A 25,510-nucleotide genomic window follows, 5' to 3' on the forward strand; every position below is an offset into this window, starting at 1 on the left:
CTTCTCAAGATGTTTCTGTTGGATCTCTGCTCTAATTAGCTTGCAGTTCCTACTGTTTGCTGAAGAGGTTGATGAAAGTCATAGATCACACTTAATGTCCCTTTAAATATAGATTTGTTAAATGGGAAGAACCCATGCTATTTTAAATTTGGAGCCTTGACAGAGAGAATTAAAAAATAGATTGAAATAGAAAATGAACTGCTGTTCTGTTCCAGACTGTGAACAGGGGTCTTGTCTTGTGTGTCTCCCCATCCAGACAAAGCTGGCCCTGCAGAAGCATCTGTCCAAGGCCCTGCCGGCAGGGTTCCTGGCCGGTCCCTTCAGCCCAGCCGCCCTGTGCACCATGGCCTCTGGCCCCCTGTGCACCATGGCCTCTGGCCCCCTGGCCCTACGGCCTCCTCCCAGCCCCACAGCCATGCTCCAGGGCCCCCTGATCAGCCCCACACTCTTCAGGCCTGCCCCAGGACCACTGAGAGCCACACACACACCCATCATCTTCTCTCCTTACTAGCTACGAGCCTACTGTCTACGAGCCAAGCTGAGCTAATCCTAGCCTGGCCAAAACTGGACTAGCGTAACAGTTTAGCCTTGCCTAGTCTGGATGAGGTCAAGCTAAAACACGGGAGCCCACGAGTGATGTGAGCGACACCAGGACAGCATATCAGCATGTCCAGTTTGGCAGCTTCAGGTCAAAGTGCAGTGTCCAAAATCCCCGGTGAGATCTCAGTGCTGACGGACCACAGTGTCTCACCATCATAATGGAAGGTCTATCGCGCAGCTGTTCCCTCTTCAGAAACTGTTGAGTGCATGCCCCGCCCCCTGGGATCTGGACCCCGCTGGAAGCCATAGCGACAAGCATCATTTTGTTTTATTAATAAGACTATGATAGACAAACACACTAGGCCTGTGTAAATGTTATTTATTGAGTGTCTGTTGCCAAAATACTATCACTTTGAGAGCTTTCTAGTTGTACTCTGGGAGAACAAGAGTCCTATCCTGTTTTAGATTTCGTCACAGAAATCAAGGAAATCCAGTTTATATTATTCCCTGTGAAACTTCAATATGAAACCCCCAAACTTATGAAAACTGAGACACGCCTTTCTTTCTCTGAGGATATTGCAAATTGGCAGCTTTGTTTTGATATCCATTGTCTGCTCTGGACTCTTTTCTTTTTTAGTTAAATAGAAGTTCAACTTTTCTCTTTTTTGTCAGTCTGTCTGTCTTTCTCTCTCTCTCTCTCTCTCTCTCTCATTCTCTCTCTCTCTCTCTCTCTCTCTCTCTGTATAACAAGGTGACAATCAACCGCTACCCCGATATGATGCCAAGTATATTGACACAGATGGAGACTAGATGGAGGGGAAGTTAACTATTAGATTTAGTGCTTATGAGTTTATGAACTCTTGTTGTCTGCATCCACTCTGAAAAGAAAGCTCATGTTTGACATGAGCCATAAAAAAACTGTTGAGACGTTGGTGAGATAGATGAGTTCAGGTTTTGCACAGCCTGATAGTGGCAGTCTTATGTGCTGTTCCCCAAAATATCCTCATCATCCTTAAATCCTTAAATATTACAAGTGGTTTTGACATTTGCAGTTAAACCTGTTAAGTTTTATAGTTGTATTAAATAACTACCTTCTCTCATTTTAGCAACACCCCCCCAAACACACACATACTCAATTGTGCTGAATCATCCTAAGCAATATGTATTTTGAAGTTGTATTTTAATGTCACCTGGTGAAAATCATGACTAGTATAACTGTGCATCCATTGCAATAATGTAAATTATTGTTCATTCATTTAAAAAAAACTTACTGTATTGTATATGACCTGATAAATACTATGTTTTTTTACGCAATTGTGGTTGTTTCTTTCTTCAGACTGTCATTTGAGTGAGCTTTAATCCCACAAATCATTTCTGTATATTCATCATGGTTTTGCTGTGAAGAAGGCTAAAGTGTGTAACACGGTTTGATTCAAGGCACACATTCACTGACTTCTATCGTCAGTGTGATTGCAGGGGACTGAAAGGTGTAAAAAAAAAGATAAATATATATATATATAATATATACCGAATATATATATGTGTGTGTGTGTGTGTGTGTGTGTGTGTGTGTGTGTGTGTGTGTGTGTGAATATACATTTTTAGAACATATGAATGTTCCATAATGATCATTGTCCAAAATATTGAATAAACCATGAATAGATTGAATAAGTTGCTTTGAAGCCATCTTTCACCAAGTATTGACTCTGATACATTAACTCAAGCCAAGGTCATACTAGTAGACTCCATCGTACACCTGGCAATCCATTGAGATGTTCTAGACAGCACTCTAGCGCCATCCCCTGGTCAACCCAGGATAAGATCAACCGAAGTCCAAGTGTGGAAGTAACTAATACATGTACATTTACTCACATTACTGTAGGCAGCTTTTACCTCAATAAAAAACAACTATTAAACAAGTGCTGTTTTTTCCTCATTATTTTGCGCTGGCCCACACACACCGTAAAAATATTAAAGCCTCTGGCCCTATAATTACACAAGATGGGACCTTTAAGTGTTTGTACCGTTCCTGATGTTTGGTTTGAAGTGGGTGTGCTCCAGACTTGTTACAGAATAAGCTCTGCGAACCAATCGGGTTGAAGTGCCTCTACCTTTAAAATTTGGCCGGGCTGGTTAATAATACATTTTTCTGTGGTGTGTGTGACATACTCAAAACACATTTATTTATGGTTTCCAAGGGCTTTTTTAAATGGCAAGTAACTTGTACTTTGAGTTATTTATTAACCAGGTAGGTTTCTCAAATGGTAATTTTCACTATTGAGTCCTTCTTTGAATGGGAGTAATTGCATTTATAGATTTTCAGTAGGCCTACCCACCCACTACATTTATTGATACAGTATTCCATCCAGTACTTTTTTTTAGAGAAGACCTGTACAGAATCACATGACCTCTCTACAACCCGGAGGTATTTTGACTTCAAAGATATAATAATGCATATGAAATCTCTAGATTGCTCCCATATGGGCAAGGCTGCTCAAAGAGGTAATCGATTGACAACAGCTATAAATAAATAGTCATGTCCAGCCCTCCAGCCTGGGATCTGTCTGCGCAGACGCAGACCACTGTTTGACCAATGAGCTCTGGCCAAACTTTGGAGCGACCTATTCCCGGAAATTGCGTGTGTTCGTAGCTCCTTTTGGGGGTAAAAAAATGGCAGCTGTTGACATCGACATGCCGATGGAAACAGAAGCCCACATCCTCAATCAAGAGGACCTGGAACGGTAAACATTGTTTGTCTGCAATATTTAAACATGATGTTTGTTTCATGCGACAAAATCCAGAGGCGGATTTCCATGTGACACACTGACCTAGTTAATTCTCCAGCGGGGCCTCGGCTAGGCTAACGTTAGCAAACAACAATGCGCTCAGGTGGACAAGCTAACTTGGCTAGCTTCCTGGGAAACGCTATTATGTACGTTATTCTTCTGTAACGTTGAGTTATAGCGATAAGACTTAACGTTGATCGGGTTGGCAAATGGCAGGCGTTGACACTAACGTTAGATTAGTTTCGATAAGAGTGGAAAACCCCACGAAACTACAGTGTTAGCTAATGGCAACTTCATGTCTAGTCTTGAACAAATAAATTGACGTGTTTGAGTCAGTGAGTAAGTTAAACTGCAGTTAACGTTACCCAAGAATAAATATTTTGATGGCCATGTGGTAGCTATGACATTAGTTAATAACGTTATAGCTATTTCATTTGTTTGGGCGGTGACACACTGAAGTTGAAGACAGGCATTTGAAACATCAGCTGATAGCAGTTTTCCGCTTTCGAGAACTTTCCACGCAACGACGCAAGGCAGCTTGATTTTTAGCTTTCGTTTCTAATAACGTTAACCTACCACCGTCCTAAAACAGCTGACGTTAACTGTCGCGATTAACGCTTTAACGTTATACAAACTATTATAACAAAAAGATTACATACGAGGAATTTGACTGGGGACACCTCGGCATTCCGAAATGTCGGCACTCCGAAATACCGACATTCTAAACCTAACCTCTCCCACCCCCCATGCCTAAACCTAACCTCCTGCAGACCCTAACCCGAAACCTAACCTCTCCCACCCCCCACGCCTAAACCTAACCTCCTGCAGACCCTAACCCTAAACCTAACCTCTCCAACGCCACATGCCAGAGCCTGTGATTTCTGTCTTTTCCATTGGATATGGCCGTTGTTCTTCTGTTTCCCAGCGGGGAAACAGCGCCATCTCTGCGGGTGAAAACAAACCCATAATTACACATCCGGAAGAACAGAAAAATGTTCTTACTGGAAGTCTGTTGCAACCTAGTCTCGCTGGCCAGCCGCAGGTCTCCATAACTGGGATAAACCCTCCTCTGCTCTACTCTGCTCTCCCATTGGAGGCGTCGGTTTCAGACGCTGCCGGATTCCTGCTCGCCGCGTAAGAAGCTCTGTCATTGGCTCCGACCATGTCAATCAGAGTGGCTTCCGCTCCCTCCTCCCTGTGTGTCGCTGTAAATAGTGCCCTGCCGCCTCAGGGAAAACAACAACGCTAACTAGCTAGCAAGCTAACGGCAGAAACCTACACGCTAGCCGAAATGTCGGCACTCCGAAATACCGACATTCTAAACCTAACCTCTCCCACCCCCCATGCCTAAACCTAACCTCCTGCAGACCCTAACCCTAAACCTAACCTCTCCCACCCCCCACGCCTAAACCTAACCTCCTGCAGACCCTAACCCTAAACCTAACCTCTCCAACCCCCCACGCCTAAACCTAACCTCCCCCAGAACCTAACCTCTCCCACCCCTGTAGGCTAAATAACTCAAGATGCTATGTCGGAAAGGCGGACCTAATATCTTTCGCAATGGCGAAACCTTTTTTGGAGATAAAAAGGGCCGCCTCGCCGAAAGCGTAGAAGTCAATGATCGGAATGCCGACACTTCGGAATGGCGAGATTACCCCGAATTGGACTAGTATGCAACCAAGACAAAAAAAAAAACAATACAGAAAGACAATCAGTCCCAAGGTGCAGTCCCGCCCGATGGTTTCCTGCCCAAAAGGTGTTCAAAAACCACCAAAACGCACACAAAACCACCCCAAATATTTTGAGGAGGAAACATGCCCAAAACCCGCCCATCTGGCAACACTGCCACTATCTATCTACTACTAAGAATGATAAGTGTCGGTGAGCAGTATTTTGTCCAGCCACAGTTATGACATTTTACATGCGATCGGCCGAAACATTCAGGGAGTGTAAACAGCACCCGTGCGGGTGGCCTGACTGAGCCGGATTTTTTAATGATGTGATGTCACTCGAGCAATGATGTCATCAGTGATGATGTCATCCTTCCTGGCTGAGCAGACGGGTGGGCCTAAGTGGCCGAACACACCATACGCCAAAGCCATGCCGAACTGAAGCTTGAAGCAGACTCAAGCTGATCTGACGCCAAAGAAGTCACACCAGAACCACACTTTTCCTCAGTGGCCGGTCGGAGCTGCTGCTCCGGCCCCTCCGACCCCTCACAAAATGCATTGAGTGCCTGCCTGGCAGCTCAGGATCAGTGTGCGGCACACTTGGAAAATAGAACAGGAGCTGAAATCGGATCAGCGTGGCTTTGGTGTGGCGTCAGCGTGGCATGGCGTGCGGCCGGTGTGAACGGACTCGCCTGTTAACAAGGACGCTGAATTGAAACTGCGTGGCTTTGGCGTTTCTTTGTCGTATGGTGTGAACGTGCACTAACTCTCCGGTCCACGTGCACTAACTCTCCAGTCCACTAGTATCTGTGAATAGTCCTCATTCGTGGGGGCTTTGGAGTCTTGTTGATGAGGCCGATGGCGGTTGGAAGGAAGCTGTTATTGTGACAAGAGGTTTTGGTCTTTACAGACCTTACAGACCTCAGTCTCTTGCCGAGGGGGAGCATTTTTACGCCAAGGGGTTGTCTAGAGACTAGAGTTGATCTTGACCGCAGTCAGATCGTCCAATCGCCACCCTTTGACATCGGCAATGCACAATGTCATCGCACCCCCCCCCCCCCCCCCCCCAAAAAAAAGAAAAGAAAAAGAGAACAGACGGCCAGCACTCAAAAAAGTCCTTTAGGTTTTTTAATACTTAGCTTGTACACCAGTAACAACGGACGCGTTTCAGCGGGTAGCCTTCATCAGCGTTATGCCGAGACAAGCGGACATGGCGTATAAATACAATCAAACCAGAACTACATTCAATAATCAAATCAGTTACCAGGTAAGCGTACACAGATAAGGACTTCAGAAAAGTTACAGAATATACAGAACATGTACATAGCATATATTCTACTAGTAGAATTTACAAATATAAATAATTACATATTAGATTAATTAAGGCCGGATATGCTTCCTGGCAATAGCCCTTCACAGAGAACAGGCAGAAACATAAAAATATACAACCGGGGGTCTAGTGGAAACAATGTAAAAACAAGATAGAAAATATATAAATATTTTGCTGTATATTTTGACATGTTTCTGGTGTCCGCGGTGATGTGTGTGTGTGTGTGTGAGCCTTGTTAGTAAGGTCTGATTGCAGCCCTGCTCTGCTTGCCCTTTGCTCTGTGTCTCAGTCCGTCTCTTTCTTCACTCTCGTTCTCCACTGGCTTGCCTGCTGAGCACCATCTGCTGGGAGTAACGTTGATAAGATAAGATACTAATACCGTAATGTTAAACTGAACATGAGATGCAGTGATATTGTCGCACCAATTAAGCACATGGACACACGTAGCCTACAGACTTTTAAAAGTGAGCCTCCCCCCACACAGCGACTTTCATCCTCGCCGTCATCTCCGCAAATCTCATGGCAGTTTAAGTATAGCAAACGTGTAAAATATAACGCTATACTATAGCAAGACTGTCTAGTGGACAACGTGACAATGCAATTCTAAACACATCGGCTTCTATAATAGATTTCCCTGCATCTCATACTAACTGAGATTAGATCGGTATTAAGTTTGGACAGACTGGAATGGATTGCTTTCATCTTCCCGCAGCACTGCACGACAGACACGTAGGACGATTAATTACAGCCTCTGACTGACAGCGGCGCAAAACTACGATCTAACAACGTTTTATTCATCGGTCATTATTAGGTAAAGTAAAGTCCCACTGATTGTCACACAATGTGTGAAATTTGTTCTCCGCATTTGACCCATCCCCTGGGGGAGCGGTGAGCAGCAGCAGCGCCGCGCTCGGGAATCACATGGTGATTTAACCCCCCAATTCCAACCCTTTGATGCTGAGTGCCAAGCAGGGAGGCAAATGGGTCCCATTTTTATAGTCTTTGGTATGACTCGGCCGGGGATCGAACTCACGACCTCCCAGTCTCAGGGCGGACACTCAGACCACAAGGCCACTGAGCTGGTCTGATTATGCCTGCCTCCATCTACATATAACGTTACTCTTATGTAGTTTTGCACAGAGTAGTTTTGCACGCGGCATGTGGAGAATGGGAAGAGAAGATGAGACGGATCGGGGGACGGGCGACTGCGGGGAGATTTGTAATTAAAGATTTTTGTGGCGGGGCTCGTTGCGGACATCAGAAACATGTTTGAAGGCAGTAGGCTAGTAGCGTTTGTTAATGTTCTGGTCTGAACACACACTCTGCTCAGTCAAACTGCTGCGTCGCATCTCTGCTCTCAGGGAGCAGCCACACACGGGGGGAGGGGTCAGGGAGCAGCCACAGACGGGGGGCGGGGTCAGGGAGCAGCCACAGACGGGGGGCGGGGTCAGGGAGCAGTCACACACGGGGGGCGGGGTCAGGGAGCAGCCACACACGGGGGGAGGGGTCAGGGAGCAGCCACAGACGGGGGGCGGGGTCAGGGAGCAGCCACACACGGGGGGAGGGGTCAGGGAGCAGCCACACACAGGGGGGCGGGGTCAGGGAGCAGCCACACACGGGGGGGCGGGGTCAGGGAGCAGCCACACACAGGGGGGCGGGGTCAGGGAGCAGCCACACACGGGGGGGCGGGGTCAGGGAGCAGCCACACACAGGGGGGCGGGGTCAGGGAGCAGCCACACACGGGGGGGCGGGGTCAGGGAGCAGCCACACACGGGGGGAGGGGTCAGGGAGCAGCCACACACGGGGGGGCGGGGTCAGGGAGCAGCCAAACACGGGGGGGCGGGGTCAGGGAGCAGTCACACACGGGGGGCGGGGTCAGGGAGCAGCCACACACGGGGGGGCGGGGTCAGGGAGCAGCCACACACGGGGGGAGGGGTCAGGGAGCAGCCACACACGGGGGGAGGGGTCAGGGAGCAGCCACACATGGGGGGAGGGGTCAGGGAGCAGCCACACATGGGGGGCGGGGTCAGGGAGCAGCCACACATGGGGGGAGGGGTCAGGGAGCAGCCACACATGGGGGGCGGGGTCAGGGAGCAGCCACACATGGGGGGAGGGGTCAGGGAGCAGCCACACATGGGGGGCGGGGTCAGGGAGCAGCCACACATGGGGGGAGGGGTCAGGGAGCAGCCACACACGGGGGGAGGGGTCAGGGAGCAGCCACACATGGGGGGAGGGGTCAGGGAGCAGCCACACATGGGGGGCGGGGTCAGGGAGCAGCCACACATGGGGGGAGGGGTCAGGGAGCAGCCACACATGGGGGGCGGGGCCGATCGATCGGCTATGGAAAATCAATCGTCATTTCAGCCATTGAGTCGGCAATATATGATCTGATCGCCAATCGGCACAACCCTAGTCTAGACTCAACGCCAGACTCAGCCTTCATTCTTCTTTCTGAGTCTTGAAGTGGCACCCGGCCTAAGGTTGTTGTCCGTCCCAAAGGAGAATCAGTGTTCCGAAATATTGCTTAGTTTCCAATACCGAGCCCCTATAAACATGCCAGAGCCTGTGATTTCTGTCTTTTCCATTGGATATGGCCGTTGTTCTTCTGTTTCCCAGCGGGGAAACAGCGCCATCTCTGCGGGTGAAAACAAACCCATAATTACACATCCGGAAGAACAGAAAAATGTTCTTACTGGAAGTCTGTTGCAACCTAGTCTCGCTGGCCAGCCACAGGTCTCCATAACTGGGATAAACCCTCCTCTGCTCTAATCTGCTCTCCCATTGGAGGCGTCGGTTTCAGACGCTGCCGGATTCCTGCTCGCCGCGTAAGAAGCTCTGTCATTGGCTCCGACCATGTCAATCAGAGTGGCTTCCGCTCCCTCCTCCCTGTGTGTCGCTGTAAATAGTGCCCTGCCGCCTCAGGGAAAACAACAACGCTAACTAGCTAGCAAGCTAACGGCAGAAACCTACACGCTAGCTCGTTGCTACACGCTGAATACGGCAAGTTGGATTGTTTGAAACTATTTTCCAAGGGCACTGCCGCTAAGCGCCGCCCATCGCAATCCCACTATGGAGACCTGCGGCGCTAGACTCCTCGGACGGAAGGGAGAGGAGACTGGCCAGTGAGACTAGTTGCAACCTAACCTGATCAAGGTCATAAGCCTCTGTTAAAAGCACAAATCTTTCTCTAAATATTACCTTCTGCTTACCTGACTTGTTGAGAGCGGTGTTGACATGGTTTATTGCTGAATGGATTATAATTGGTTTGTATCGTATCTGTTTATTTCCACCTCCTGTAAAGTAGCTGTGCTGTCTGTCCCATGTTGTTTATTTCCACCTCCTGTAAAGTAGCTGTGCTGTCCCATGTTGTTTATTTCCACCTCCTGTAAAGTAGCTGTGCTGTCTGTCCCATGTTGTTTATTTCCACCTCCTGTAAAGTAGCTGTGCTGTCCCATGTTGTTTATTTACACCTCCTGTAAAGTAGCTGTGCTGTCTGTCCCATGTTGTTTATTTACACCTCCTGTAAAGTAGCTGTCTGTCCCATGTTGTTTATTTACACCTCCTGTAAAGTAGCTGTGCTGTCTGTCCCATGTTGTTTATTTACACCTCCTGTAAAGTAGCTGTCTGTCCCATGTTGTTTATTTACACCTCCTGTAAAGTAGCTGTGCTGTCTGTCCCATGTTGTTTATTTACACCTCCTGTAAAGTAGCTGTGCTGTCTGTCCCATGTTGTTTATTTACACCTCCTGTAAAGTAGCTGTGCTGTCTGTCTGTCCCATGTTGACCTCAGTTGTTTCCTCTCTCCTCTCCAGTGAGGCTGAAGGCTTCAAAGAGAAAGGAAATGCCTTGTACATCCAGAAAGATTACTGTGAGGCGTTCAACTACTACACAAAGGCCATCGGTGAGAGTGCTGCTCCAAACTCCATACGTCTTGACACTGGAATTAAGTTCTCACTTCTCACCAGATACCTTTGAACTGTACCAGGAAAATGTTTACTGCAGGGTTGGCCAAACTACGGCCCGCGGGCCAACTGCGGCCCGCTGCCCGTTTTTAAGTGGCCCGCCATGAATTTAGAAAAAAAAAAAAAAATTGCTAAAAACGTTTTTGCGTTTTTCTGTTTCAAAGTTTAAAATGGAAAACGAAAACGGGGGAAAAAACGGAAAAACAAAAACATTAAGAAAAAGAAACTGAAAAACAAAAACAAAAAAACGGATTCCCCCCATTTCGTTTTTTCAATTTAAAACCATTGAAAATGGGTTATACTTGGGCACCCTGACATGGTCTATTTATTAAAAATAAAAATAAATTAATTAATGTTTAATACTAATGTTATGTTAAATTATCTCTGTCTTAACCTGTTGGCACAGGAAAAGAAAATGTTATAACATACAGAAATACCCATTGTAATAGGTGAGCGCATCAATAAACTATGTGTCATATATTTATTTAGGTAGAAATTCAATTTTTGATGGCACAAGGGTTTTCTGGTCCAATTTTTTTGCCGCGAAAACTGCCGCGCTTAATATTGTTTGGCCCGCGACTCCTTATATTTTTCTGTATGCAGCCCACAACCAAAAAAGTTTGGCCACCCCTGCTTTACTGTGTTGACATGGGCCTATGGAGCCATACCTGCCCAGGGACTACAGTTGAAAACTAGCCAAGCTGGCTAAACTGGCACATTTACATAAATGTTTATTAATTTGCACTGTCCCTGTAATTTTAAACTTAAAAATGAGAAATCTTAGCAGTAAGCACTGCAGAAAGTTTGCACTGCAGTAAGTACTGCAAAGATGGTTCCCTTGTCAGTAACCAGAAACAGAAATAGTTCACTGAAGACTATCTGTTCTGTCATTTGTACCTATATTTCATACAACAAAGCATGAAACCTGCTGTGTTAAGAAAAGGGCTAAGTTTACCTGTGCTTTTTTGTCCTTTTTCCCAAGATGCGTGCCCCAAAAATGCCAGTTACTATGGCAACAGGGCCGCCACTCTGATGATGCTCTGTCGCTTTCGAGAGGCCTTAGAAGACTCCCAGCAGGCCGTGCGGCTCGATGACTGCTTCATGAAGGTCAGTTTAAACAGACTCCCAGCAGGCCGTGTGGCTCGATGACTGCTTCATGAAGGTCAGTTTAAACAGACTCCCAGCAGGCCGTGCGGCTCGATGACTGCTTCATGAAGGTCAGTTTAAACAGACTCCCAGCAGGCCGTGCGGCTCGATGACTGCTTCATGAAGGTCAGTTTAAACAGACTCCCAGCAGGCCGTGCGGCTCGATGACTGCTTCATGAAGCTCAGTTTAAACAGACTCCCAGCAGGCCGTGCGGCTCGATGACTGCTTCATGAAGGTCAGTTTAAACAGACTCCCAGCAGGCCGTGCGGCTCGATGACTGCTTCATGAAGGTCAGTTTAAACAGACTCCCAGCAGGCCGTGCGGCTCGATGACTGCTTCATGAAGGTCAGTTTAAACAGACTCCCAACAGGCCGTGCGGCTGGATGACTGCTTCATGAAGGTCAGTTTAAACAGACTCCCAGCAGGCCGTGCGGCTCGATGACTGCTTCATGAAGCTCAGTTTAAACAGACTCCCAGCAGGCCGTGCGGCTCGATGACTGCTTCATGAAGCTCAGTTTAAACAGACTCCCAGCAGGCCGTGCGGCTCGATGACTGCTTCATGAAGGTCAGTTTAAACAGACTCCCAGCAGGCCGTGCGGCTCGATGACTGCTTCATGAAGCTCAGTTTAAACAGACTCCCAGCAGGCCGTGCGGCTCGATGACTGCTTCATGAAGGTCAGTTTAAACAGACTCCCAGCAGGCCGTGCGGCTCGATGACTGCTTCATGAAGCTCAGTTTAAACAGACTCCCAGCAGGCCGTGCGGCTCGATGACTGCTTCATGAAGCTCAGTTTAAACAGACTCCCAGCAGGCCGTGCGGCTCGATGACTGCTTCATGAAGGTCAGTTTAAACAGACTCCCAGCAGGCCGTGCGGCTCGATGACTGCTTCATGAAGGTCAGTTTAAACAGACTCCCAACAGGCCGTGCGGCTCGATGACTGCTTCATGAAGCTCAGTTTAAACAGACTCCCAGCAGGCCGTGCGGCTCGATGACTGCTTCATGAAGCTCAGTTTAAACAGACTCCCAGCAGGCCGTGCGGCTCGATGACTGCTTCATGAAGGTCAGTTTAAACAGACTCCCAGCAGGCCGTGCGGCTCGATGACTGCTTCATGAAGGTCAGTTTAAACAGACTCCCAACAGGCCGTGCGGCTCGATGACTGCTTCATGAAGCTCAGTTTAAACAGACTCCCAACAGGCCGTGCGGCTCGATGACTGCTTCATGAAGGTCAGTTTAAACAGACTCCCAGCAGGCCGTGCGGCTCGATGACTGCTTCATGAAGCTCATTTTAAACAGACTCCCAGCAGGCCGTGCGGCTCGATGACTGCTTCATGAAGGTCAGTTTAAACAGACTCCCAGCAGGCCGTGCGGCTCGATGACTGCTTCATGAAGGTCAGTTTAAACAGACTCCCAACAGGCCGTGCGGCTCGATGACTGCTTCATGAAGCTCAGTTTAAACAGACTCCCAGCAGGCCGTGCGGCTCGATGACTGCTTCATGAAGCTCAGTTTAAACAGACTCCCAGCAGGCCGTGCGGCTCGATGACTGCTTCATGAAGGTCAGTTTAAACAGACTCCCAGCAGGCCGTGCGGCTCGATGACTGCTTCATGAAGCTCAGTTTAAACAGACTCCCAACAGGCCGTGCGGCTCGATGACTGCTTCATGAAGCTCAGTTTAAACAGACTCCCAACAGGCCGTGCGGCTCGATGACTGCTTCATGAAGGTCAGTTTAAACAGACTCCCAGCAGGCCGTGCGGCTCGATGACTGCTTCATGAAGGTCAGTTTAAACAGACTCCCAACAGGCCGTGTGGCTCGATGACTGCTTCATGAAGCTCAGTTTAAACAGACGATCATGTGATGCATGATGCGGTCGATAACAAGAACAAGAGAATCATCCTCAGCGTGCGATTCTCTCCGAACCCTGGTTGCACCTGTACAGTAGAGTAGGGATTGTTATTGTAGAGGTTTTATATCCTAACAAGGAAGTGTTTTCATTACTGTCCCACAGGGCCATCTGCGTGAAGGCAAGTGCCACCTATTTTTGGGAAATGCCATGGCAGCTAGCCGCTGCTTTCAGAAGGTTCTGGAACTGGAGCCCAGCAATAGCCGGGCCCAGCAGGAGGTGAGGTTTCTCCTGATGCCGTTGCTGTTGAAGAGCAACTTAACTTTTCACCTTTTATTCAGTTCCTGTAATAAATAAAATAAATAAAAATAATAATAATCTTTTGAGTCGTTGGGGTCTTATGCTGCTAATTTTTCACTCTGTGTATGAAACTGTGTATTCTCACTGTTAAGATAGTGCTGAGTATTGCTGTTTTGTAATTGTTTTTCAGCATAAGAATGCCACATCAGTCCTGGAGTATGAACGAATGGCAGACTTTGGCTTTGAAAAGCGGGATTTCAGAAAGGTACCTAACATCCATTGATATCATAGAAACCTCTTGTCGTACTGTTAGTTTCACTGCAAAGGCCAGGTATATACAGGGTTTGTACGCTGATGAAAAATCTGGGAAAGTCACAGAATTTGAAAATTGTAAATTCCAGGCCTGGAAAAGACATGGGTCAAAATGACATCAAAATGACATTTTGATGTCATTTTGACATCAAAATGTCAATGTCAACACACAGCAATGAGCATTCATGATCTGTGTGTGTGTGTGTGTGTGTGTGTGTGTGTGTGTGTGTGTGTGTGTGTGTGTGTGTGTGTGTGTGTGTGTGTGTGTGTGTGTGTGTGTGTGTGTGTGTGTGTGTGTGTGTGTGTGTGTGTGTGTGAAACAACACCATGCAGGCTCATTTAACTTCACAAGAGACCCATTTTACATCAGAAAAACTTTGATAAATACACTTTTTAAATTCAATTAAAATGTCAAACAAAGGAACTTTAATGTCCCTATAACCTATAGTGATTCATAATCAATTAAATCTAATAAGAATAATAATGTTTTTCTGCCAAGCGTCATTCATGCAATCATAGAGGCCATTTACACCTGGCATTAACATGCGTTTTCTGCCATCAGATTGCAATCCGATTGTATTTTATCACTTGAAAGTACAGGTGTAAACACCCCCAAAACGCATTGAAGAAGGATTGCAATCTGATCGGCCAAACCACCTCCGGAGGTGGTCAGGGACGCATTATGACAACATTTAACACAAGTGTAAATGCAATGCGTCCTCTCAAAACGCATTCAGCAACTACCATACGGAAATACATAATCTTCGGAAGTCGGTGACGGCGCGCACACCCGCACACACGCAATTCCCCTCAATGTTATATCTATATCGTGATATGAAACTAGATATCGTCTTTGTGATATGGTGATATGGCATATGTGTTGCCTGCCTGCTTTTAAAGGCTGCATTACAGTAAAGTAGTGTCATTTTCTGAAGTTACCACCAGCCACCAATTTAACAAAGAAGACACTGTAGCTCCCTTTTAGTTCATTTAATAGCTATCCACAAACATCGTCATTATAACCACTTAGTCATTATTATATACACATTACTGATGATTATCAACAATCTCATTGTGTAAATATATTGTCCAGTGATTTTGTCCATATCGCCTAGGCCTACTTAGTTATAACTGAACATTTAGCCCACTTCGTAGAAAATACAGAGACATATATCACCTATCACCATTCAGCCTAAAAATACCAAGATCGAAGTTTTTCAATTATTGTTATCCGTTAGTAGTTACATACTCACTTTTTCATATACATCCACCGAGACCTCACAAAATGTTTGGTCATGGAAATTTGGTTTAAAGTCGTGGAAAACCATTGGTCAAAAATGTGTATATGAACCCTGTATATATGAACAATATAGATGGTAAAATGGTCTGCATTTATATAGCGCTTTTATCCAAAGCGCTTTACAGTCAGTAGGTACATTCACCCATTCACACACCGATGGCGGCAGGCTACCACGCAGGGTGCTGGCACACCAACGGGAGCAATTTGGGGTTCAGTGTCTTGCCCAAGGACACTTCGACATGCAGACTGGAGGAGCCGGGAATCGAACCACCGACCTCTTTTATCCAAAGCGATTAGTGGACGACCCGCTCTACCTCCTGAGCTACAGCTCAGGAGGTAATATTGTATTATAAATATATTATAAATAATATTTAGAAATTTGTTAGAAATACCAACATTTGGCTCTTTATCATGTTTGAATGTAATTGCAGTGTGAGTAGTTTTAGACCTAGTGTTTTTCTCCTGTCTGCCCGTCCTCCAGGTGGTGTACTGTATGGACCGGGCCCTAGGTCTGTCCTCTGCCTGCCACCGCTTCAAAATCCTCAAGGCGGAGTGTCTGGCTCTGCTGGGTCGCTACCCGGAAGCCCAGTCAGTCGCAAGGTAGAGAGAGGCAAACAGGCTTTTTGGCGTTGTGGCTGTGGTGGGTGATTATTGCGCCAAAAAAAGCGATGCATATTTTTCCCCCCATTTTCTCTTAACTATTGTTCACTTTGGATTGAGTTGAGCTTTTAAAGAGCAAATAACACTAAATCGCTTCAGGCAGATTTTCCATTTGCTTTTTAAACAATGGCTCGAATATATACAATATTTACAGCAGATCCTCTATCCGTTCTCTCGCAGCGATATCCTGCGGATGGATTCCACTAACGCAGACGCGCTGTACGTTCGAGGCCTGTGTCTTTACTACGAGGACTGTATCGATAAAGCTGTGCAGTTCTTCATCCAGGCTCTGCGCATGGCTCCTGACCACGAGAAAGCCCGGCTAGCCTGCAGGGTAAGTTTGTCAGCTTTGTCACCCGGTCATTCCTACTGAGCTGCAGGGATCAAGCTGAAGCTTGCTGGACCAAAGCGTGGAATCAACAGAAAACAAACTGGGCTTTTGTTTAGGGGAAGAGTTGGATTTGTCAAAGTTTTTTCGAAACCATAAGTTATTTTAAGATCTTGCATAATGCATATTCTCATATGAAATACTATAATATTGCACGGCAAATTCTGTCATGGAATACATTTGTGAAAACTTGTCATAATACAATATCTGCCAATTCACATATGACATTTGCCTTTTGGAATTACTCATCTGTTTTGGCATGATACAAATTGACAAGATGATGTTGAGCAACATGGTTCAAATTGAGTCAGCGATGCTACAAAGAAAACAGAAGGATTGAAATTGACTGTGTTCTCTGTTCCGGGGGTTCCCAGACGTGCTCCAAGACTTTGATGTGAACGTTGCTCTGCTCACTCATGAAGCTGACATATTTAGAATATTTTAGAGGGTTCATATTTGTTTGATATCGACTGATTATTCTCCTCCCAAATCAGAACGCCAAAGCCTTAAAATCCAAGAAAGATGAAGGCAACCAGGCATTCAAGGACAGCAGCTATGATGCAGCCTACCAGCTGTACACAGAAGCCTTGAAAATAGACCCCAACAACATCAAGACCAACGCAAAGCTCTACTGCAACAGGGGAACGGCGGGAGCCAAGGTAAAGAGACCAAAATCACACCCAGGTGTTGAAGTAAGCGGTGCAGGTTTGCGGCGCAGGTCGGACCCTTCTCCCCCACCGCCCTCTCCCCTGTCTCTGGCACTGTGCGTGCGCGTGTTTCACTGGCTTTGAGCCGCTTTCTGTGTCCCAGGGTATCAGCGGGGTCTTGAAAAGTAGTAAAAGTTGATCAATCAATTTAGGGGAAATTAAGGCCCTTAAAAAGTATCAAAAAGTCTTACTCACATTTGAGAGGTATTAGCTATTGTAGTAGTTGTTGTAGCTATTGTGCTGATGGTGTTAAATGAGCATATGCTATTGTATCATATCATGGCAGACTTTGTGATATCAGCAAATATTGTATAATTGTCCAAAGAATCTACGTATATAATATTGTATCGTGATGAAACGTGATTTTTTTTTATTTTTTTATTTAACCTTTATTTATACAGGGGAGAGCCCATTGAGAGCAAGCTCTCATTTTCAAGGGAGCCCTATTACAATGAAGACATTTACAGCAGTAGGTAACAGACAGATAACAATAGCGAAAAACAAAGAGGTAAAAAACATTTTCCACCCCTATCGCTGATGTGGCGAAAGTGACGTTGAGCTCTTAAAATATATTGAAAAGGTCTTAAAAGGTATTGCATTTCACTTCAGGATTCCTGCATGTACCCTGGTCTCCAATCTGGCTTCCTTGTAGAGCCGGGGGGAGGAGTCTAGTCTACAGCCGGGGGGAGGGGTCTAGAGCCGGGGGGAGGAGTCTAGTCTACAACTCGTGCGCACATCTTGGAGCACTGCTCAAATGCCGTGCTCACATCTGGGCTCAAACGGATGGACAGACGCACACCGTTTCAGTGCTCGATGGCGCTCTTCCCTCCTCTCCACTCTCAGCTCACTAGGGGTGCTCCAAAAAATCGATTCTGAAAGGATCGCAATTCTTAATGCCACGATTCCTGGATCGATTCCAAACTCCAAAGAATCGATTCTTAACACGTTAACTGCCAGCGACGTATCCATACGTCAAGCAGAATCCAACCGTTAACTGCCAGCGACGTATGGATACGTCAAAAAAATCGTTTTTTTTTTTTTGACGGTGGATCCTTGATCTGGCCCTTTTGCATCTTCTATTATACTGTTAGAGCCGCCGGGCGTGTGCAATCCATTCCGCCGACCCACTGAGTGGCGACGGTGCTCAGACTATTGAGTGTTGTTTGGCCAGAAACGCACGCATTCCAGCTGAGCTCAACCGAGGACCCAGAAGCGAACGAGCCTCATTCTCATACTGTAGGCGAAAACCTTTCACACGGGCGCACCCGTGCGCCGGGGGCTTCCACAGGTGGACTGGGTGGAAAGCACACTTTGAAGCGCGCAGCATAAGCCTAGAGTCACACAAGGCTTCGTCAAAGCTCTCAACCGAAAATCCAAGAACGGATTAAGCCACATCCATGCTCGCCGACGAGGGACCGCCAGAGAGAGGCTGCTGCTCACTGCTCAGACAGGCAGGAGAGACTCTGGCTTGTGACTGACAAACACGGAGACACGCCCACGGAGGGAGGAGTTGTAAGGAGAGGGGGTGCGGGTGCTGCTATGGAGGAAATTACTGTTCAGAACTATATTGTTTATGTCTGATGTCTCACTGATGCCAAAAATAAATGGTTAAAGTGACTGTTTGATATTGAATTTCACAAAACTGCGATTATCTCCGCTTTTTGTCTCAGACGCTGAAACCATGCTGTACTCAACGGCTAATATCTACATAACTACTAACTCTACAAACTAACTCTTTTAGACAGAGAAAGCACACATTCTATTAGTACTTTTGTGAACTTTGTGTTGACAAACTCCAAGCAGAAAATTATCCTTGGCTCTTGTAAAATGAGCCAGAATCCTCAAAAAAACCCTCTGGCAAAAGCTACCTACAGTAAAAAAAAAAAGGCTGGCAGTGAATGTGTTAAAATTGTAAAAAAAAAAAAAAAAAAAAAAAAAAAAAATTTTTTACAGTGCACCTGAACGCAACATGGAAGATACCGGCTGAATAAGTGTCCAAATGTTCATGTGATTTGTGTACTGTACTGCCACGGTGCCACCACCTCTTGCACTTAAGAACTCTGGTTAATGTATTCCCCCCAAAACCTATAAATCCTTCTCAAAGTCTATAGATCCCCCCCAGCCTATAAATCCATCTTATCTGAAGAAAATAAGGGGGGAATTCCCCCCTAGTTTGCAAAATGAATTTAGGCCCTGACTGTAATACAGAAGTTCAATTTGAAGTTCAGCATTAATACATTTGTCATTTTTTGTCTTATATTTACCTTTGTGTGTTATTGCAATATAAAACTACATAATTGAGAATCGATTCTAGATTCTGGAATCGAGAATCGTTGGAATCGAGAATCGATTCTGGAATCGGATCGTGACCCCAGGAATCGGGATCGGATCGTGGCTTAGCCGGATCGGAGCACCCCTACAGCTCACTGTCGTTTGCTTCTCCCTCATCAACAGCTGAAGAAACTCGATCAGGCCATTGAAGACTGCACCAGTGCAGTCAAGCTGGACGACTCTTACATCAAGGCGTACTTGAGACGAGCCCAGTGGTATGATATCCCTCCAGTCTGCTCTCCCTCCAGTCTGCTATCCCTCCAGTCTGCGTACATTAGTCTTCTATTGTGTTTTTTTCTCGAGTGTTCTGCAGTTGTTTGGAGTGACTTTGTGTGTCTGTAGTTACATGGACACAGAGCTGTATGAAGAAGCTGTACGGGACTATGAAAAGGTCTACCAGACGGAAAAGACCAAAGGTACCCTGCTGTCGGGTGTCGTCTTGTTTTCGTACATTTATTTGTCTAAAACAAACGTATTAGTCGGCTAGGTTTTCAGCTGCTCACATAAGGCTTGCTTCTCTCTCCCTCTTGCTCTGTAGAACACAAGCATCTGCTGAAGACAGCCCAGCTGGAGCTGAAAAAGAGCAAGAGGAAAGATTACTACAAGGTGCTGGGGGTCGGCAAGAACGCCACCGATGACGAGATCAAGAAGGCCTATCGCAAACGGGCCCTTATGCACCACCCAGGTATCCTCTTCTTTTACACTCACATGGCCCATGCACTAGGGATGTCAGTTCTCAGGCAATAATATATATATATATATATATATATATATATATATATATATATATATATATATATATATATATAAATAAATTATATAATAATAATTTATATAATATAATTTGTCCTAATTTCCCCTCGGGGATCAAAGTTAATCTGATTCTGAATTGATGGTATCACACGGTGACCAACTGTTAGAACTCTGTTTATGCAGAACACCAGCTAGCTTTGATTATGTTTAATTGTGGTCTGTGTCAGTTGTGGCGAGCTCTTGATGATGGGTGACTTGCTTTGTCGCTGCCTTGCAGACCGCCACAGTGCGGCGACTGCGGACGTGCAGAAGGAAGAGGAGAAGAAGTTCAAGGAGGTGGGCGAGGCCTTCACTGTGCTCTCCGACCCCAAAAAGAAGGTCCGCTACGACAATGGACACGACCTGGAGGACGATGGCGGCTTTGATCGGGGAGGTAAGTGCTTTATTTCTTCATTTCTATTTTTGTTGGATGAAAGAGAACGTACCATAAATTCCGGACTATAAGGCGCACCGGTGTATAAGCCGCACCTTCAGAGTTGACTATTTTTTTCTTATATAAGCCGCACCGGTCTATAAGCCGCGGGTGTTTTGATGTTTAATTACCATATGTAAGGCTTCGTGCACAGAGGGGATTGTCGGGAAAGAGATGGCTGTTTGGGGAAGCTCCCATTTATTAACATTTCAACAAAACAAAAGTCAGGTCACTAATCCCCAGACAAAATCACACATTGTGAGATGCTTAAAAATCACCATCGGCGGGAGCTTTACTCCAGATGCTGTGCAGCCAATAACACAAGTGAAATTCGTTCTCTCGTGACCTGTGGTTCTCAACGTGATGGACGATTCACCTTTCTTGTTAACAGTCCTAGTGAGAGGCAGGTCGAACGTCAAAGGCACTTCATCCATATTTATGATCTGCTCCGGTCCGATGGAATATTCCTTGATCTTTCTTTGTGTGAATTCGCCGAAGTTTGTAATTTTCTCCTGGTAGTCGGGAGGGAGTTGCTGACACAGTCGTCCGCGCCCTGACGGACAGTCCCTTTCGTCTCGGGTTTGTGCATGATCCTTTGCTGCTGCTGCTGTTGTTGTTGTTCCTGTCTCGCTACTGTCTCAGACATGGCTTTCAGGCTCAATCGCCGCCATCGTCGTAACACAGCCAGTTCTCCATCTTTTGAAGCATGATGTTAGATTACAACGAGCTAGTTGTGTGGCTTAGCCTTCCAAAATGTTGCTGTTAGTTTTTTAGAATGTAATACATAGAATTGGGAATGTTACATTCAATTTCATTCAGACTGTCTTTCAGGCTCAATCGCTGCCTTTTTCCCCCCGGAGCGAGGGAGGAGGGAGGGTGTTTTACCGTAGTGGCTGAGAGAGAGTAGTGGCACAGTGCTCCAATCAGGTCGCGAGGCACATTTTTTGCAACATCATCCAATCAGGGTCTCGCTCTCATAATGTCTGTCTTGCTCTCGTTCTGCCTCATACCAACATCCATAGATTTTGGAGGTTCCCGAGTGGCCGTTTGCTGGAAAAATCCATAGATAAGCCGCACCGTTATATAAGCCGCAGGGGCCAAAAAAGGCCAAAAAACGGGGAAAAAGCCGCGGCTTATAGTCCGGAATTTACGGTATTTCTGCTCTCGTCAACGCTTCATGCAAGTTTTCTTCAAATGGTGAATTTGAGAGTAGTATAACAAGATGTATGACCAGAGACTTCACAAATGGGCATAGCTCAAGAATAGAATGACCTGACCTGGGCATGGGTGAATGGTAGGAGGAGCAAAGGCAACTGACTTGGGCATTGTGTTTATCAGAGAAAGGCAACCAATTATAAAGAATTTAAAGTGCAGCTGGCTTGAATTACCCAAATAATTTGTTTACCTCAGGCAGGCAAAGTATGAATCATAAAAAAACACTAATTACATCTGTTATAACTTATTTCCAAGTATACTGTAAATCTAGCCTCTGCTTTTGAACAGGGCAGAGGCAGATCATTGCATTTGTATTTGTATTTTATTTGTATTTGTATTTGTATTTGTATTTGTATTTGTATTTGTATTAAAATGTCTTGTATATCCATAATAAATGAAATCTAAATATTTCAGTAGATTTGATGGTGAAATGTGAGTAGAGAGAGTAGGTTTGAGTCAGATTGAATAAAAGCAGTGACTTTCTGTTATGTTTCCAGTGCCGCCTCATCATCGTCCCCCTCTTAAAGTTTTTGTGCATTCTAGAGCTGCAACTAACAATTAATTTGTTATGAAACTGTTGATTATTAGTTATCAGATTATCATAATTTACAGTAAAACATATTTATTTTATACAAACTTTTAGGAGGAATACCATCATTAGATTTAAATTATGTTTCAGCTTATTATTGCCTTCAAGACCAAAATAAACTACTGCTTTATGGCTATATTTCTAGCTACATAGCTACAATAAAAGATAAAGCACTCATTTCTAGGCAGGCAGCCACTGAGAAAAGCAATTTGTCCATGAAGAAAATGGTAATTGCCAAGATTTTGTGACTATTATTATTGTTATTATTATTATTAATAATAAATAATAATAAGTTAGCTAGAGAGGGTTTCTTTACAGTGTTCTCAGACTAAAGGTCCTTTTACACATCGGGAGCGTTTTTTTCGTGCAATTAATTTGCACATCAATAATATTTTCCGAACCTATATCAGTCAATGCAACCGTGCATACCAACGGCGAAGTTTCGCTGAGCGTTATTGCGGGGTTTATTTTTTCGAACCATGGTTGATTTTTCAGAATTTCGCTTCCGACGTGTACACATCTACGTCGGGGGGGGGGGGGGGGTGCGGTGGTAAGCACTGACGCCTCACAGCTCGAAGGTCCTGGGTTCGATTCCCACCTGCGACGCTGTGGGCGCTGGAGTTGTGACCCCCCCATATCTTCAGTGCCTACCAGTGGGCTATCTCATCGAAAGGGCCTTTCTGTGTGGAGTTTGCATGTTCTTCCCGTACCCCCCAGGGGGTTCCTCCGTACATAACCCCCCACTAAAAACATGCAGAAGATCGTCATCCGACCAGTGACGACAACATCTGAAGTTGGTCCAATGATGGTCCAATGAAGGTCCCCAGGGGCTGGAAAGAAATAGCGACCACTGCTCCTGGCCTGCCCCCTGGAGGAAACGACAAGCCTGGAGGGGTCAAATGCAGAGGACATATTTCACCGGCCACCAGCATGAGTGTGTGTAGTGGCCACATGCATGTGTTGTAGTGTGTTCGTGTGACAATAAATACGGGCTGCCGTCTGAAAATCGTGTTTAATCGTGTTTATCTGTGGCTGTGATTGACAGGTGGGTCAAAACTCGCATCGCAATTTCGTGCCGTATATTCGCATCGCTCTTGATGTGTAAGGACCTTTAGGGCAAGCAGTATTTTTTGGAATGGCCCCCAGACCATGACAAAACAGACCATGACAAAACAGACCATGACAAAACAGACCATGACAAAACAGACCATGACAAAACGAGATGCACACAAAGCCAATGGACTATGGTCAATTTATTCAAGAAAGATAATAAGAACACTCAAATACCGTACTATGATGGGGGGATCACAACGTTGACAAATAGTTGCAGCCATAGTACTTCAGCTGCTCTTGTGTGGTGACTGAAGTTCTGTTTTGGAGATAAAAAGTAATGGTCGAACATTCTGCAAAATGATGCTTTGATTTCATTTCCCGTTTACACACCTTGTGAATAATTGTCTTGGGTGTTCTCTTGTTTTCTCTCTAGATTTCGATGCCAACAACATCTTCAGGGCCTTCTTTGGTGGCCAAGGCCAAGGCGGCGGATTCAACTTTGAAGCCAATAATTCAAGTATGTAGACGTCACTAAGTTACTTTATTGAAACTGAGAAAATGGGTCACGTTACATCTTATTAATTATGAATTCTTTGTTTTCTTTTTCTAGACGCCGGACCTGGAAATTTCTTTTTCCAGTTTGGTTAAAGTGAAGTTATCGTGCGGGAACATTGCAGCCCTGCAGTGGACAATATTATGTTGGACTCACAATCACCTCCTGATTTGTTTCACAGAATCTCCTCACTAAACCTTTTCCAGAGTTTTTTGGTTATTGCATCACCTAAATTTACTCGTCACGTCACAACAAAACTAACGGGTTCAAAGTTTTTAATTAGGAAGGGAACATTGTAGATAAGGATTGTTATTCCTTTAAAGTTAACAAATGGTTCAGAGAGGTGTGGATGAGCTTATCTCAGAGCATGTCTGTATTGCCAAAATCTAAATAGAATCTAAACTTGTAAAACTGCCGCTATACTTTGATCAAGGTGATCCAAATACTAAGGGAAGGGATGCATCGGAAGTGTAAGCGCCATAGATGATTAGTCTTAAGAGTACTACATAGTTTGAGTTTTTATGATGCTCCTGGGACAGACTTGACTACCTGTAGAGCAAGAATCAATGTAATTTTGGAAGGTACATGTCAAAACTGACCTCAGGACAGCACTTGAGGACAATGCTGTCCTGTTGTGAGTGGGTGTCCAGTCCAGGTTCTATTGGCTCACTCGCAGACTGTAGGATCAATCTGCAGGGTTTTGTCTCTTCGTCTAGTCTCCATGCTGCATTGTACAGTTGACTGGAATGTAAAGCATTGTTTTTGTTCATAATTTCTCTTTTTCTTCAATTTCCTTTAGGTATATTTATATTTATTGTATATTCTAAATTCTGACTGTATGCAACCTAATGCCAGTGTTTATGGTCTTCCCTTTTGTTTTTTGTTTTGTTTTTTACTCCAATCAGTTGTAAATGTGTTTTTTTTCCATCCTCTTCTTCCCTTTGAGTTTCAGTGATTGTGAAACAGGCCAAAACCAACACACATCTACTAGGGGTTTTCTTCAGTTGCTTATGACATTTGAAGGTATACCCACTTAGACTCAGCACTGACCAACTCTCATGTCCCCATCCAAGTTAAAGTGGTGCCTTACCAGACTAAGCAGAGCAATTAACCCCACACTTTCTTACAATTAAATAATTTAAAAACAGAAGAGCCAGCTGCCCTCCATTTGCAAAGGCAAAACATTGTCATATTTTTGTGCTCTGTTTTGGGGAAAACCTTTCCAAGTCAGGCCTTTAAAGGCAGATGAATTTTGCAAGTGAATATGTACACACCGGCCCCAAATCATTTATTTGCACATTATCAAGCCAAACCTGTTGTATCATTGTCACACCTAGCTGTCATGCACGTTTGGTCAGTACAGCCCTTCCCCACTTCTTCCACCTGTTAAGGGCCATGATGGTAGGCTGGAAATGTCCATTGTCGTGGTAACATGTCACAGTATTAACAAGAGACATGCTTTTGTTATTGAAAAAAAATAAAGATTTGTCTTTTAATGTAATGATGGCATGTTGAGATTTTTTTAATTATACCTTTGATCTAATCTCCAACTGTTGCAGCTTCCTGTATGAGCAAATTGAATTTGAAACCTGATGCATCTTG

The 25,510-nt window shown here is 45.3% G+C and overlaps 2 protein-coding genes across 2 annotated transcripts in view; both read left to right on the forward strand.

Moving 5' to 3' along the window:
• LOC310774966 (zinc finger protein 385C-like) overlaps window positions 1-511 on the forward strand; it is a gene marked incomplete at both ends in the record, with an annotated part of 81,611 nt that extends 81,100 nt beyond the window's left edge. Inside the window, one exon of the mRNA XM_083635055.1 lies at window positions 257-511. Coding sequence (XP_083491181.1) covers window positions 257-511 — 255 coding nt within the window. The remainder of the gene's footprint in view (window positions 1-256) is intronic.
• A 2,692-nt stretch (window positions 512-3,203) lies between these two features.
• On the forward strand, window positions 3,204-25,392 carry LOC310776069 (dnaJ homolog subfamily C member 7-like). Its single transcript, XM_083636219.1, has 14 exons — window positions 3,204-3,281; window positions 10,138-10,226; window positions 11,270-11,394; window positions 13,441-13,554; window positions 13,766-13,840; window positions 15,669-15,787; window positions 16,028-16,181; window positions 16,730-16,894; window positions 19,397-19,488; window positions 19,616-19,689; window positions 19,812-19,958; window positions 20,304-20,459; window positions 23,789-23,872; window positions 23,966-25,392. The coding sequence occupies exons 1-14, from the start codon at window positions 3,211-3,213 to the stop codon at window positions 24,001-24,003; spliced, it is 1,503 nt and encodes a 500-aa protein (XP_083492345.1). The 5' UTR covers window positions 3,204-3,210; the 3' UTR covers window positions 24,004-25,392.
• Window positions 25,393-25,510: the final 118 nt, after the last annotated feature.

This window comes from Poromitra crassiceps (assembly GCF_964638095.1).
Source record: "Poromitra crassiceps genome assembly, chromosome: 4".
Classification (NCBI taxonomy): domain Eukaryota; kingdom Metazoa; phylum Chordata; class Actinopteri; order Beryciformes; family Melamphaidae; genus Poromitra; species Poromitra crassiceps.

Bases quoted from the DNA above. Each gene is read 5' to 3' on its own strand.
- LOC310776069 (XM_083636219.1), top strand. From the start codon at position 3,211: ATGGCAGCTGTTGACATCGACATGCCGATGGAAACAGAAGCCCACATC. The intron at 19,959-20,303 runs GTATCCTCTTCT...GCTGCCTTGCAG, and splicing joins GGCCCTTATGCACCACCCAG to ACCGCCACAGTGCGGCGACT. The intron at 23,873-23,965 runs GTATGTAGACGT...TTCTTTTTCTAG, and splicing joins CTTTGAAGCCAATAATTCAA to ACGCCGGACCTGGAAATTTC.